Genomic DNA, 13,411 nt, shown 5'->3' on the forward strand with positions numbered 1-13,411 from the left:
ACATTGATTATACAAATGTTTTTTATACATAATAAATAAAACGACACATATACCCCTAGCTAATAAAGGAATTTTTTATATTTTTATAATTATTTATGAAGATTTAATACTTGAGTGTATCTTCTCAATCTTTCTTAATTAGGCTAGTTTTCAAATTCTTGAATGGTTACAACTAAATGACTAATTATTCCCAAAATCTTAATTAGATAACTAACTTTTATTGTCCTTTCCTATCTGCTCTCAACTAGTTAACTTTTAAAATCTCTCTTCTCCTCTGTCAATTAATTTTAAAAATTTCTCCTCTATTCTCTTAATTAGGTAACATTTGAATCTCTATCTCCACTTTCTCAACTAGGTAAATATTTTCCCTCTCTTATTAGTTACTTCTCTCTAGGGCCCTCTTTGGTATCATTTTTCTTTTTTGATTTTTGTTCACAAAAATAGTTTTGGCTGCATTTGGTATCATTTATGGAGCTTGTTTTTATTTTAAAAATATTGATAAAACATAAAAACCAAAAGGAGATCAAGAGTCATTTATGTGTGTTTGGCCAAAATTGATTTTTAGTTATTTTTGCACTGAACTTTAATGAGCACGTGCTTAAATTCTTAATATGAAGGGGTAAAGTATTCATTTGCTTTATTATTAGAAATCCAAGCCCTTTGCCCCCTCTTCTTTAATCCAAGGTGAAGAAAGACAATTATAAAAAAGATGGGTGAAGGAAATATCTTCACCCATTTCTTTAAAAAATCATTTTGCACATAGAGGTACCAAACCATTTCTAACAAAAAACCATTTTTACCAAGTAGTTACCAAACCATTTTTATGTTTTGATAAAAAATGGTTTTCATTAATGATTTTTTTTAAATAAGTAAAAAGAAAAAAGAAAAATGATACCAAAGACGGCCTATTCTAGGCAGACTTCCAAATTCAATGATAAGACAAGTAATTCTTCCTCAGCTCTAGTTTGTGTGCGAAGGGAGCTTATTAGGCTAATTACAAGGGAAATTGGGAAATTCAAAATTACTATTTGTAAAGGATTTGATTATAAAGGACATTGAGAAATATAAATTACTATTTGTAAAGGATTTTTATCGTTTTCAGCTAGAGAACTTATCACATTCGCCATGCAAAATAGTGATACGGAGAAAGAAAACCAAATAGGAAGGACAGTGACGAAGTGAGGGAGCGAGAGATAGGGGAGGGTAAAATGACACATACTGTCTAAAAAAGAAAAATTAATATTTTTATAATTATTTATTAAAATGTAATACTTAATGGTATATCCTCAATATTTTCTTAATTAGGCTATTTTTTAAATTCATGAATGATTACAACTAATTATTCCCAAAATCTTAATTAGGTAACTCTTATAAACATTTCCTATTTGCTCTTGATTAGGTAAATCTCAAAATATATTTCTCTCTCAACTAGGTAACTTTTAAAATCCATCTTCTCCTCTGTCAATTAATTTTGAAAATCTCTCCTTTATTCTCTTAATTAGGTAACATTTGAAATCTCTATATTCACTCTCTTAAAAAAAAAAAGAGGTCGTTACCCAGTGCACAAAGGCTTCCCGCACTTAAGCAGAGTTTTGGGAGGGTATATAGGGAGATAGCCTTACCCCCTTTACTGAGAGGCTGGTTCCTAGGAGTACTCAAACCCGCACCACTGTGCAAGCGGAAAGAGTCCTTTGCCATTGCTTCAAGCAACGACCCCTTAATTTATTACCTCTCTCTAAATCTGCGTATTGGTCATGAGGAGGGTGGTTCATGCAAGGATTGAGAGAGACGATTCTATTGCAGATGAAGGAGAAGGCCCTCAGCGCTATAACAATAGAAGAAAGCCCTTACCCAAGTTGTCTATTTACGTAGGTAAATCAAGTACAACAAGTAAGGTCATAGCTTGTGGATAGAAGATTGGGCTCTGCTACGCAGATCCATTTTCTTAGCTAGGCAACATTTTTAAATTCAATGAGGCGCTATCTTGCTTGGTATTCCTACAAAAATAAGGTAGCATCTAGTGCTAGATTGGTTTTTCTTAACCATTCTATATGAAAATCTCAAGAATCACTAACCACGAAACACAAGGGAAACTTGAAATTTTGCTCAGTTCAAAGTTGAGGCAAACAAACGTATACCTTTATTAGCTGTTATCGAGTTTTGTTGACAAAATAAAGGAAAAGAGGTGCATACCATATATGATTATCCATCTCAGTCAAATGGTACACCATGTATGGGATTTATTTTTTCTTGTTTTTCCAATAATTAATGTTATTCAAAAAACTATATTTAGATCAATGTAGCGGCATCTGGAAAATATTACTTTGTGTTTAATCATAATTATGTGATGAAATGGAAAATATGGTTATTAAATTTGACACTAGCATAGTTGTTACATGGTTATGGGAGTAAGTGTACAAGAAATATATTCCAAAATGGCTGTAAAAAAAAGGGCTAGTTTAATATTTCTTGAGAATTGAGATTACTAGTAAGTAGTAGAGGTTTTTTTTTTCCCTACAAAAAAAAAAAAAAAAAAAGACTTGTAGAGTTTTCGTAGTTTTTTATTTTATTTTTTTAAGTTTGAGGTTTTCATGGAGCTTAAAGTTTCATAGAGATTTGATAGAAGACTATATAAACACCCATTTTTTTTGGGGGGGGGGTGTGAAATAAACACTTCATTTTATCACCATGGAAACATATTGGGAGATGATGAACAATTGCTTTGGCATCATACTTTGGGAAATAGTTAAATTTTCTTTATAGAGTTGACCTGGTTTTTTGTTATATATATTTTAAGTCATCTGATTTGGATTTATAAATTAACAAAAAAAAAAAAATTTTGATTTTCTTAAAATCCCTATGTTTAATGAATCTAATGGATTTGATAGGGTTAAGCCCAATTAGACTTGGTTTGAACCCAACCCGAGCCACGTAAAGGTGCATAGAAGAAATGGTTTGGAGAGAGATCTCACGATCTTGGAAATTGGGAACCCTTTACGTTTAGAAGGTGAAGAAACCTAGACAAGAGTGGACTCTCTTCTTCATGCTTTGGGGAAGAGCAGTGGGAACCCTTTATGTTTGGAGATGCCAAGGAGGTCTCGAGAGGAGGAAGCCAAGGAGGCTCTTCCAAATTTTGAAAAGTGAGGGGGAGACCAAAGAGGTCTAGGTCTCTCAAGACCTGAAAATGAAGAAGGATCTATAGAGCAAGAGAGCTTTCCAGGTTAGGGAGTGAGAAGATTGAGGATTCTTCACAGTTTTGGAAGAGGGGTGATGATTCACTTTTCGGGAGAGTATCTATCGATGGAATTTTGCATATGAGGGTAATTTTATACTTTCTGGTATTAGGAGTTTTCGCTATATATTAGTAATGAGGTTTCCTTTCTTTGTAAGTATATGAGAGGTGTGAGGACGAGTGCTATAACCCTATTCTCCATTGATAGTGAAACAGGATCTCATCTCACTGAGGACATAGGCAATTTTACCGAACCTCATAAATCTATATGTATTGCTCTATCTTGTTTTTTTTTTTTATTATTATTATTATATTTTGCATCGCTTTTAGGGTTGCCTTTCTATGATCGTTATCCCCATTTGTGACTTTGATTAGTGATGCTTGCTGAAACTATTGATATCAGGTGGGTTTTAAACCTTCTTAGATAGGGTTGACAATTAATTTTGGGTCTGCATAGACCGGTTATCACAATTTCATTACATAGTTTGAGATAACAACATTTGCTTAAACTTAGAGCTCATGATCATTTGTGCTATCTAATGACATTGTGTATTTTATGGACCACTAATTATCCTTGTTCCTCTCAATTGAATAGTGAGTTTTGGCATTGTCCTCACATTTAGGAATAGGGTGTTCCTGGGGCATTCATGTTATTTAAAATTAGAATTACATGTACTTTCTCTTGAGTGTACTTCTTAGGCACCGTTTGATAATGTTTCTACTGTTTCTATGTCTAGAAACAGTAGAAACAGATTTTCACGTTTTCGGAAATAAAAACGGATTTTTTGATGTTTGATAAACCTGTTTCTCGAAATGTTTTTTGCAGATATAATCCACTAAAGAACCCAATAGTATCATCGGATTCCCAAAAGGGAGAGAGGGTTCGGTTGCCTCTCTTTAGGTTTAAATAGTTGAGAGGTTTATCAAGCACAACAACCTTTTTTCTCTCTCAAATTCGTTTCTAGAAAATAGAATTGTAAATAGGCATAAATTTTTATATATGTTTCTAGAAACAGGTGAAACAGAACAACTTTATCGAACACTTTTTAGGTTGTTTATCCATTTCTGGGAACAAAAAAACACAGAAACGGCAGAAACGGAACGTTATCAAATGGTTCCTTAGTTTCCTCAATGTCAATAAGGTTTGTCATTTTCGGGATGGTTTCATCATTTGTCTCAATGTTGTGAGTTCTCTTCCTTTGTTGTTTTATAATATAGTTTGAAAATTCTTTATACTGTGTATATTAATTAACCTTTGTTTTGCAACCAACTGCCGTAGGTAAGTGATTTAACTCTCTCTCTTTCTTCCCTTTTTGTTTTTGTTTTTGTTTTTGTTTTTTTTTTTTTTTTAATTATGTTTTACTTATTTTTAATGCAATGAATTTTGTATGTTAGTTTAGCGAAGTAATAGGAATATTGGTTTAACCGATTCAACTAGTGTGTCCAACACTTTCCCCAAACTATAACATTTGATCCATACTCGGACTAATGGTTTGACAGATCCTTTTGGGAAGTTATGGAGTCAATTTTGTTTTGTATGGGTCCTAAACTCTAATATGAGCGGCATTTTGGTTTGGTTCTCTCTTTTTTCCTTGAAAGAGATGAGGTAGAGGACACATGGCGATTCCATCCATGATTCTCACAATGACAATTCCATTGGGAAATCTTTATGATTCCAGTAAGACTTCTGATGTGTTTGGCATATATGTTGTATGATACATGGTTCTTATTTTATTGTATGCTTTTGTATGTTAACCTATTGGATAAAGCGCTTTAGGAAGCATCTTACTTGTGTTCGAATCACCTTGACATGTAACACCTTTGGGGCCACTCACAATAGGATTAATTTAGCTTTCCAATTAATCCTACTAATGACCTGATCCAATGATTATGGGGTCGGCTGGACCCCGGGGGGATAGTCAAGCCGAAGGCCTAAAAACCCTCATTAGCGTAAAAAAAGAAAAACTTGTTTTTGCTAATTCTCAGCATCCATACACTTGTGCACATCATGTAACATTTTAGGCTACACAATACTGCCAAAAATAGATTCTACATTAAAGGAGAAAGTTGGGTACACATTTGCACATATATTACATATGTATCCATATGTCAAGTGTCCCATTATTGTTTCTAGTCCAAGGAGAACAAGTACACTAAACAAGGAAATGGTCCTCTGCTGATTTTACTAGTTAACTACAATAGAAGTTGTAATTTCCTAGTAGGCATATTAACCCATGGTGTATGTAGGAGTGGGTATGTTGATCACAGTGCTCTTGATCTTGGTCATCATGTTAATACTGTTAGTGATTCCTTGAGAACCGATTCCACTGTCCCTCAGACCCTGCCATAACCAATGCTTGGTGTAACCTTAAATATGAAGGCTTAAGATAGTTTGAATATAAGCAGTAACCAAAATCATAAACATTAGTAATCAGATTTAGATAGTAATAATTTACCTGAAAAGGAAAATGGTCTGGTCCACGAGCTGGTGCTGAATTGATTTGAACAGTTCCTGTCTCCATTGCGTCGCTAATCAAAATTGCTTTGTTGATGTCTCTTGTGAAAACACAACCCTATGTTTCACTCATTGACATTAGCATAAATAATGAAAAAAAAAAAAATTATAACAACTCAATTGTCCTAAAAAAAATAAAACATTAATAATAATAATAATTATTATTATTTTATCTTTCAAGTTTCAACTATTATTTATAAATTATGATTCCACTAAGGCTGCGTTGGTAGTTATTCTTTTTCAGAAATGACGTTACGTGTTAAAACCAGAATTTTCCGTTTGTATCAAAATTCTGTTTCTTGTTTTTTTTTTTTTTACCCGGTTCGTTTATTGTTAAAAAAAAAAGAAGCATGAATCTTGGATACCACAGAAGATTCTGTTTTCCTATTCTCATAAAATGAATGACTACCAATTGCAGCCTAAACCATCCCAAACAGATGAGATATTGGCACCTTCTCAGTGAAATAAACTTAGGAATTTTACTTCATTTCACATCAGAAAATGATGAACGATTGAATATATTTGTACCTGGAGGCCAAAATTGCTGGCATTGCAATGGTGAATCCCTTCTTCAACAGAGTTGATCCTGATCACTGGCAATACAGGCCCAAATGGTTCCTCCCATGCAATCCTCATATCAGGTCGAACGTTATCCAACAACAAGGGCCAGATAAGATTCCCTTCTCTCCTGTACTCCTGGCAAAATGTTGCTCTTTTCTGCTTAGCATCCATTACCAACCCCTCAATGAAATTTGCTGATGATTCTGAAACAACTGGGGTGATGTCACAATCATCTTCTGGTGGGCCAACAGTCAATTTTGCTACTTTGGCCTTCACTTTCTCAACAAGAGCATCAGCTACAGACTCCATTACCAGGACAACTTTCACAGCTGTGCATCTTTGACCACTGTTACAGATACAGAGCAGTCAGGATGTTAGGTAACTGCAAACTTAAATGCACAGAGAAAGTTCTTTTTAGTGATAAGCATGGAGATTTTCTCATACCTATAGGAAAATCCTCCTTTTATGATGTTTGCTGCCACTAAATCCAAATCAGCATCTTCAAGCACAATGCAGGCATCTTTTCCACCCAGTTCCATTTGAAGAGGGATCATGCCTGCCTTCTTTGATATTGCAATTCCAGTGTCTCCACCGGTGAAGCTGAATGAAGTTGAAGCAGAAAAATTTGATTACTAGTAAAAGTCATAGTGGGTTGAAGCTCCATCATATGGAATGCTGAGGAGCTGGTATATAAGAAGTTACCTTATACAGTTAACTCCAGGATGCATTGTGAGGAAGTCCCCAATCTCAGACCCTTTTCCAGTGACACAACTAATAAGGCCTTTTGGAAAACCAGCCAAGTGAAAACAATGCACCATGTGGAGAGCAGCAACAGCTCCCTGAGAACAAAGGAAATATGAAATTGAGCTTATAAGAAAAACAAGCAAAGGACCAATAACACAGTCCATTAGGTGGTCAAGACTCAAGATCCTGATATAGGCACATGTGCATACCCATAGATGACCTTTGGTAGCATACCTGAGTTGGAGGCTTAAGCACAAGGGAGTTTCCAGCAATCAGTGCAGGAGCAATTTTTGAGACGGCTAGGTTTACAGGATAGTTGAAAGGTGGGATTGCTAAAATGACCCCAAGTGGAATCTGCAATAAGCAATCAAAATCAATAATCTTTTGCATAATGCAAAGGAATAAGTTTGAATACTCTCTTTCCTCCTGATCTTAAAGCTTGAAAGGTAATATTTCTTATTTTTAATTGATATGTGCAAAAAAGAAGGAAAAATATTAAGGTAAAATGAATAGCTAAATGCTTCCAGTTCCATGGCTATCTTTTATGTAAGAAAACAGTTCATAAAAGTTCTCATTGGATACTAAACATCCAGGTTTGGTGAGAAAAATCCCTACTAACAGAGATTAGCAGAAAAGTCAAAAAAATCCACACAAATTGCATACAAGAAGGATTTTTGAGTATTGACCAACCAATAATCCTTAGCAGAAAGTGTTGACGGGAAGTGGTCAAAATAGAATTAAAAATGAAAAGATGAATAGGATTGCTATTCAAGATAATGATTGGAGAAGTTTAAAAGATCTTTCAGGAGCATCCCAAGGACCAATTAAATTTTCCTAATAGTTGTGTTTGTGTCTCACCTAAATTGTTTGAAGTGTAACAAATTTTGGTTACAAAAATATTTGCAACTGTTTAAAACATCTAAATTGTTTTAAGTGCAAATATTTGCAAATATTTGCAGCTGTTGCTGCTCTCCACATGGTGCATTGCTTTCACTTGGCTGGTTTTCCAAAAGGCCTTATTAGTTGTGTCACTGGAAAAGGGCTTGAGATTGGGGACTTCCTCACAATGCATCCTGGATTTACTGTATAAGGTAACTTCTTATCTACCAGCTCCTCAGCATTCCATATGATGGAGCTTCAACCCACTATGACTTTTACTAGTAATCAAATTTTTCTGCTTCAACTTCATGACCGGTGGGATCTGCCGAAGGAAAAAAAAATAGTAGACTCTACCGATTTTGTTTAATCAGCTGATTTACGGAGAACTGGGCTCCCCTAAAATGATGTTTTTGCACAAAACTACAATCACTTCAATGCAATGAAAGATGTTTTTTACAGGATTTCACTCCAGTTTACAGGATTTCACTCCAGTTATATGAAAAAAAAAAAAAAACCCCAATGCACAAGACTCTTGCAATTGCAAGGTCTGGAAGGGGCAGATGCACGCAACCTTACCACTGCTTCGTAAGAGAGGCTATTTCATTCCATTTATCTAACACTAAATTCTAAAGAAATATACTTACATACAAGATAATGGATGACTATAGCATTCTTTTTCTGGGGTTTTTGGAATACATATTTTTTCAGATAAAAATGTGATTATTTTCAACTTCTTTGTAGGTTACTGATAATATTATTTTACCACTATCACACACATTACCCCCACCATTCATTCCTAAGTTTTATAATTTTTCCTCTTAGCTTTGTGAAAAACTCATCTCAACATTTAATTTTTATCATTAGCTTACAAACTGCATATATTATTTAGTTTTCTTTATTAGTGAAATCATCATTTTATTGATATTTCATTTGTAAAACTTTTTTATTGGAAACTCGGTATGTGAATTACATATGAAATATAAAGAATCCTGACGATTTGGCATAGGAAATGCCAGATGCGAGGGCCAATAAGGACAATACACCTTCAAGACATATCCAATTATTAAAATTATGAGTTATGTACTGTTTGGAGCGTCTTAGGTTACACTATCCCAGGAGAAATCCAATCTTCACATAATCAAAATGCATACAAGAATTCATCCCAGAGTCTCACGTTGAAAATCTAAAGATAACAAAGTATCGACTTATCGCAGGTTTAACTTGAATCTCTCAAATCTAATTAGAACTAACACTAGTTTGAATATTGCAAGGCGGTATCCCATATTCATATATACAATGTAGTGAGGTCATTTCACATGAAGAGGAAAGAGATAGATACAAAGTACTAATGTACCTTACCCCCAATAGTTCAAAGAACTTTTTCCCTTTATAATATAGAGAAAAAAACATTACCTAGCCATGCACTCTTGTGCCCAAACACAGAGGTGGAAAAATGACCACCTTGCGCTCTATTGGATGCCTTGACGCATGCTCCCGTTGACTTGGTGGTATTATCTCTCCACAATAGGGAAAACGATTCCAACTAGGGTGCATGGCAACTACACCCATATGCAAAGGGTGGAAAAATGATGTGCCCCTCCCCCCTCCCACCTACCATTGTGAAAATCCCACTTTTGTTGATGCTCTCATACGTATTGTCATTGGTCCATATGTTGGTGCAACGTTACGACAATCCCAAACCTATTATATTAATGGGAGCCGATCAATCAGAGTGCAGGATATGATTAGTCAATCGGATGGAGAGGAGAGAGAAATATTGGAAAAGGTTCTTAGTTAGGGGAAAATACACTAGCACTCTCTCTCTCTCTCCCTCTCCCTCTCTCCTCTTCATATGAAATAACATCACTGCTCTCTTATGTACAATACTATTTTGTCGCATCTCATTGTTACACTCCTCTCGTGAAACCCTCTCCTATATAAATATAGAGAAAGAGAACGTTGGGCCTATGTTTTACCTTATATTAGTATACCATAATTTATTGGGAGGAGTGGGTCTACGCCAACATTCCTTACGTCTCTATCTCCAAATAGAAGGCAAAGATGTAATTTCACACGGAAAAAGCGATAGATATTCAAAAACATTTTGAAATCGGATCCTCTCCAGGTGTGGGCCACCACGCACCCGACGGTCAGGAGACTCAGGACCAGGGGTGCATACCCGGGGAGCTGTCAGCCGATGCGCGCTGGCGCAGATCCGGGTCCAACAATTTCCCAATTAATTGCATGTGGCCTCGAAAGTATAACTTGCTGGCGCAAGCAGATACATGCGGATAAGTTCAGATAAAACCGGGGTCTACCGTGACGTCTCTTCCTCTCCAGTCATCTTTTTTTCTTTTTCTTTTTCTTTTTTTATTTTTATTTATTGAATTTTGGCTTTTTCCTAATTTTTTATTGTTTCGTAGAGTCTCTACTTCCCCAGTCCCCCGCAAACCACCGAATTATGAAGCCAGACAAAGAATGCCACGTGGCCACATGTATAACCGATAGGATTTGCTATCTCGCCATCACCTATCAAGTAAGTAATTTCGGGTCACGGGGGCACCAAACGTAATCCTACCAATAAAAAAAAGTAGCACCAAATGTAACATTTGAGGAAAAAAATCGTCTGTAATTTCGATCTCGTATAATTCCGTGAAATATCACATTCAGGGGGTGACACATGTATTGATACCAATGCAATGGTCTAGATCTGATTTAAATGCCTCTTCACTGATTTAATATTTTATTAGTTGTATCAGATCTAGACCATTGTATTGGTATCAATACACGTGTCACCACCTGAAGGTGGTATTGCACGAAATTGTACGAGATCGGAATTACAGACGATTTCAACCCAACATTTGCAGGTTGTCCCAAAAGCCCGAGGAGCAAGAAACGAAGAAGACAGACCCAAAAGCCCAATGCGGAAGAACCAAGTGAGAGAGAGAAAGTGAGGATGAGAATAAGAATAAGAAATTAAGAATATACCTTAGATGCAAGACAGTATTTGGTCCTCTCGTTCCCAGGAAAGCTATCAGAGACTAAGAACTTCCCCTCTCCTAGAATCCTCACACCTTCTTCTGCGCAGTAAGACACCAGATCTCCAGACCTAACCACCTTCATCACCATTATTTCCGAATTCCAAGTTAGTTTATCCACCACATTGTAAAATTTTCAAAACTCGAATTGCAGAAATAGATTTGAATGGTTTCAACTTCCACACTTACCTCAGTAATAGCATCCTTAGCAGGTTTTGCAATCTCTTTAACGAGGCATTCTCCAATAGGGACTTTATGTTCTTTCAAGATCGCCGCCGCTTTGTGAAGCAGCTCCGCCCTCTTCCACAAAGGTGTTTTCGCCCACGCCTTTTGGGCGACTTTCGCCGATTCCATGACCTTATTTACCTCTTCTTGCGTACAAGCTATTGTTTGTTTGTTTTTTTTTTTTTTTGGGGGGGGGGGGGGGGGGAGAGAGCCAGAAGGAAGCATTATTAGGAAACTCAGAAACCATAACAAGTTGAATCGTCGATTGACAGATCCGATTCGTCGAGTTAGCACTTGGCAATGCTCGTCGAGTCGGAATTTCCATGAATGAGATATCTATCTTCCTTTCTTAAATCAGTTTAACTGAATCAGCTGAAAAGGAGCAAGTTTCAGACAAATGCTTCACAAGACTTTAAGCCGTGTGCTAAGAGAAAATTTCGGGCAAACACACTTCACGAATCCAAGGAAACCAAAGATCAATCAAGTTCAGTAACTGAGAAGTTGAAATCTAGTTCGTTTACAGAATCAATAAATGATTCTGATCGTCAAAAAATCTCAAATTTAAATGAAAAGGATAAAGTTTCAGACAAATGCGTCATAAGAGAAAATTTCGGGCAAACACACTTCACGAATCCAAGGAACCAAAGATCAATCAAGTACAGAGAGCTACTAGGAATTTAAGAACAGAACAAGTTCAAATTTAACCTGAACGACAACCGAAAACCTTCAATTTAGAACTAAAAAAAGACACAAAAACTTCAAATTCTCAACAGAAAAATAAGAGGAGAAATTTCATCACATTAGTAGAGAATTAAAACGAAAAATCCAGCAAAAATAGGCAAAAAGTAAAGAGTTTAGCAGGTAAATTACCTTGAACCTTGTACTGAGTCTTTCTGGTGGTAGGATTGATAATCGAAACAGACTTTCCGGAAGATGATTTTTTCCACTCACCATCGGAGTAGTACTTGAAGACATCACCATCTAAGATATCTGAAAACACTCCAGTCCCCGCCATTATAGATGATTCAGGGAAGAAAACAGAAGAAATAAAACGAATTAATGGAACAGAGATCGTTCTCTCAAGAGCTTTTCTCTTCACTTATATTCCTTTTTGGTCATTGGGGTTCTAGGTGATGAACAGATGAATACAGAGAGAAGAGTAGGGGTGAGGACCGGTGAAACCGTGGGTGTGGCCGTGTGGGTGTGAGTTTGGTGTATTTATAGGGGGAGTTGAAGTTGAACCACGCTTCTCTTCTCCATCGATTCTGGAGTCTGGACAACACCTGGTTAGGTGGTTTTTAACTTTTAAGCGTGCCAAGTGGGCTTTACCGGTTCTAGAGTCAGACTTTGACAACCATTGAGGAGTAATTTACAGTAATACCACTTCACATTCGGTTAAACATTATTAGTTAACGAGCGTTTGCCCGCCAAGATTAAACTGTGTACCATCCAATCAAGGATTTAGTTTCCCTGGTATTGGATTGGTAAGATACGGATTCGGATCCGATCAATATTACCCCTAGTTTCATATAAAAAAAATATATATGTATGTAAAAAAATTATATGTATATAAAAAAATCATATAAAAAATAGATATTTTTTTTATGATTTTATCTTTGTTTTGATGTCAATATCGATACTTCTTATGAATCGGTTAAGTATCAGTATTAGTCAATATAATAGGATAAGGTGTCAATATCAAAATCGAACAGGTAAAACCACCTCAGATCGAACCGATTGAATCTAGATCAAACTGAACCGAAGCCTTATTGAGCCGGTTTCAGTTTACAAACCGAAATGCACAGGAAACCGATGGGACCTGAAACCAATTCAAAAACCAAACCAAAACCGAATCAAATCGGTAAGAAATCGAAAATAGACAAAATTCATTAAAAAAAATCAAAATTTGCATAGTTTTGTATGGAAAATCAAACCCAAAGCGGTCAAGAAAACGAAGCAAAACTAAAACCAAACTCCACCAAAACCGAAACCAAATCGATACTAAAATTGCCATATTGGTTTGATATCGGTTTGACCATTCTCACACCGAAACCGATTCCACCCGGACCAAACTGAACCGTTGACACCCCTACAATATGGTCAATCTGATATTGATACTTAGGCTGTATTTGGTAGTCATCCAATGTTTCTGACATTTTTTGTTTTACAAGAATAAGAAAATGGAATCTTTCATTTAGTGTCCACGGTTCCTTTTTT

The 13,411-nt window shown here is 35.9% G+C and overlaps 1 protein-coding gene across 2 annotated transcripts in view; it reads right to left on the reverse strand.

Annotated features, from left to right (window-relative positions):
* Window positions 1-5,266: 5,266 nt before the first annotated feature.
* Window positions 5,267-13,411, reverse strand: part of LOC122086655 (NADP-dependent glyceraldehyde-3-phosphate dehydrogenase) — an 11,178-nt gene continuing 3,033 nt past the window's right edge. The window contains exons 1-9 of one of the 2 annotated variants that reach the window (XM_042655617.1): window positions 12,065-12,396; window positions 11,159-11,352; window positions 10,920-11,048; window positions 7,287-7,406; window positions 7,011-7,147; window positions 6,753-6,908; window positions 6,276-6,654; window positions 5,689-5,805; window positions 5,267-5,573 (exon numbers count right to left, since the gene is read on the reverse strand). In XM_042655617.1, the coding sequence (XP_042511551.1) occupies window positions 5,460-5,573; window positions 5,689-5,805; window positions 6,276-6,654; window positions 6,753-6,908; window positions 7,011-7,147; window positions 7,287-7,406; window positions 10,920-11,048; window positions 11,159-11,352; window positions 12,065-12,209 (1,491 nt within the window). In that variant the 5' untranslated portion in view covers window positions 12,210-12,396 and the 3' untranslated portion in view covers window positions 5,267-5,459. Of the gene's footprint in view, window positions 5,574-5,688; window positions 5,806-6,275; window positions 6,655-6,752; window positions 6,909-7,010; window positions 7,148-7,286; window positions 7,407-10,919; window positions 11,049-11,158; window positions 11,353-12,064; window positions 12,397-13,411 lie in introns of those variants that run through there. The other variant, XM_042655618.1, reaches the window with a different exon arrangement.

Source organism: Macadamia integrifolia, chromosome 8, assembly GCF_013358625.1.
Source record: "Macadamia integrifolia cultivar HAES 741 chromosome 8, SCU_Mint_v3, whole genome shotgun sequence".
NCBI classification, from domain to species: domain Eukaryota; kingdom Viridiplantae; phylum Streptophyta; class Magnoliopsida; order Proteales; family Proteaceae; genus Macadamia; species Macadamia integrifolia.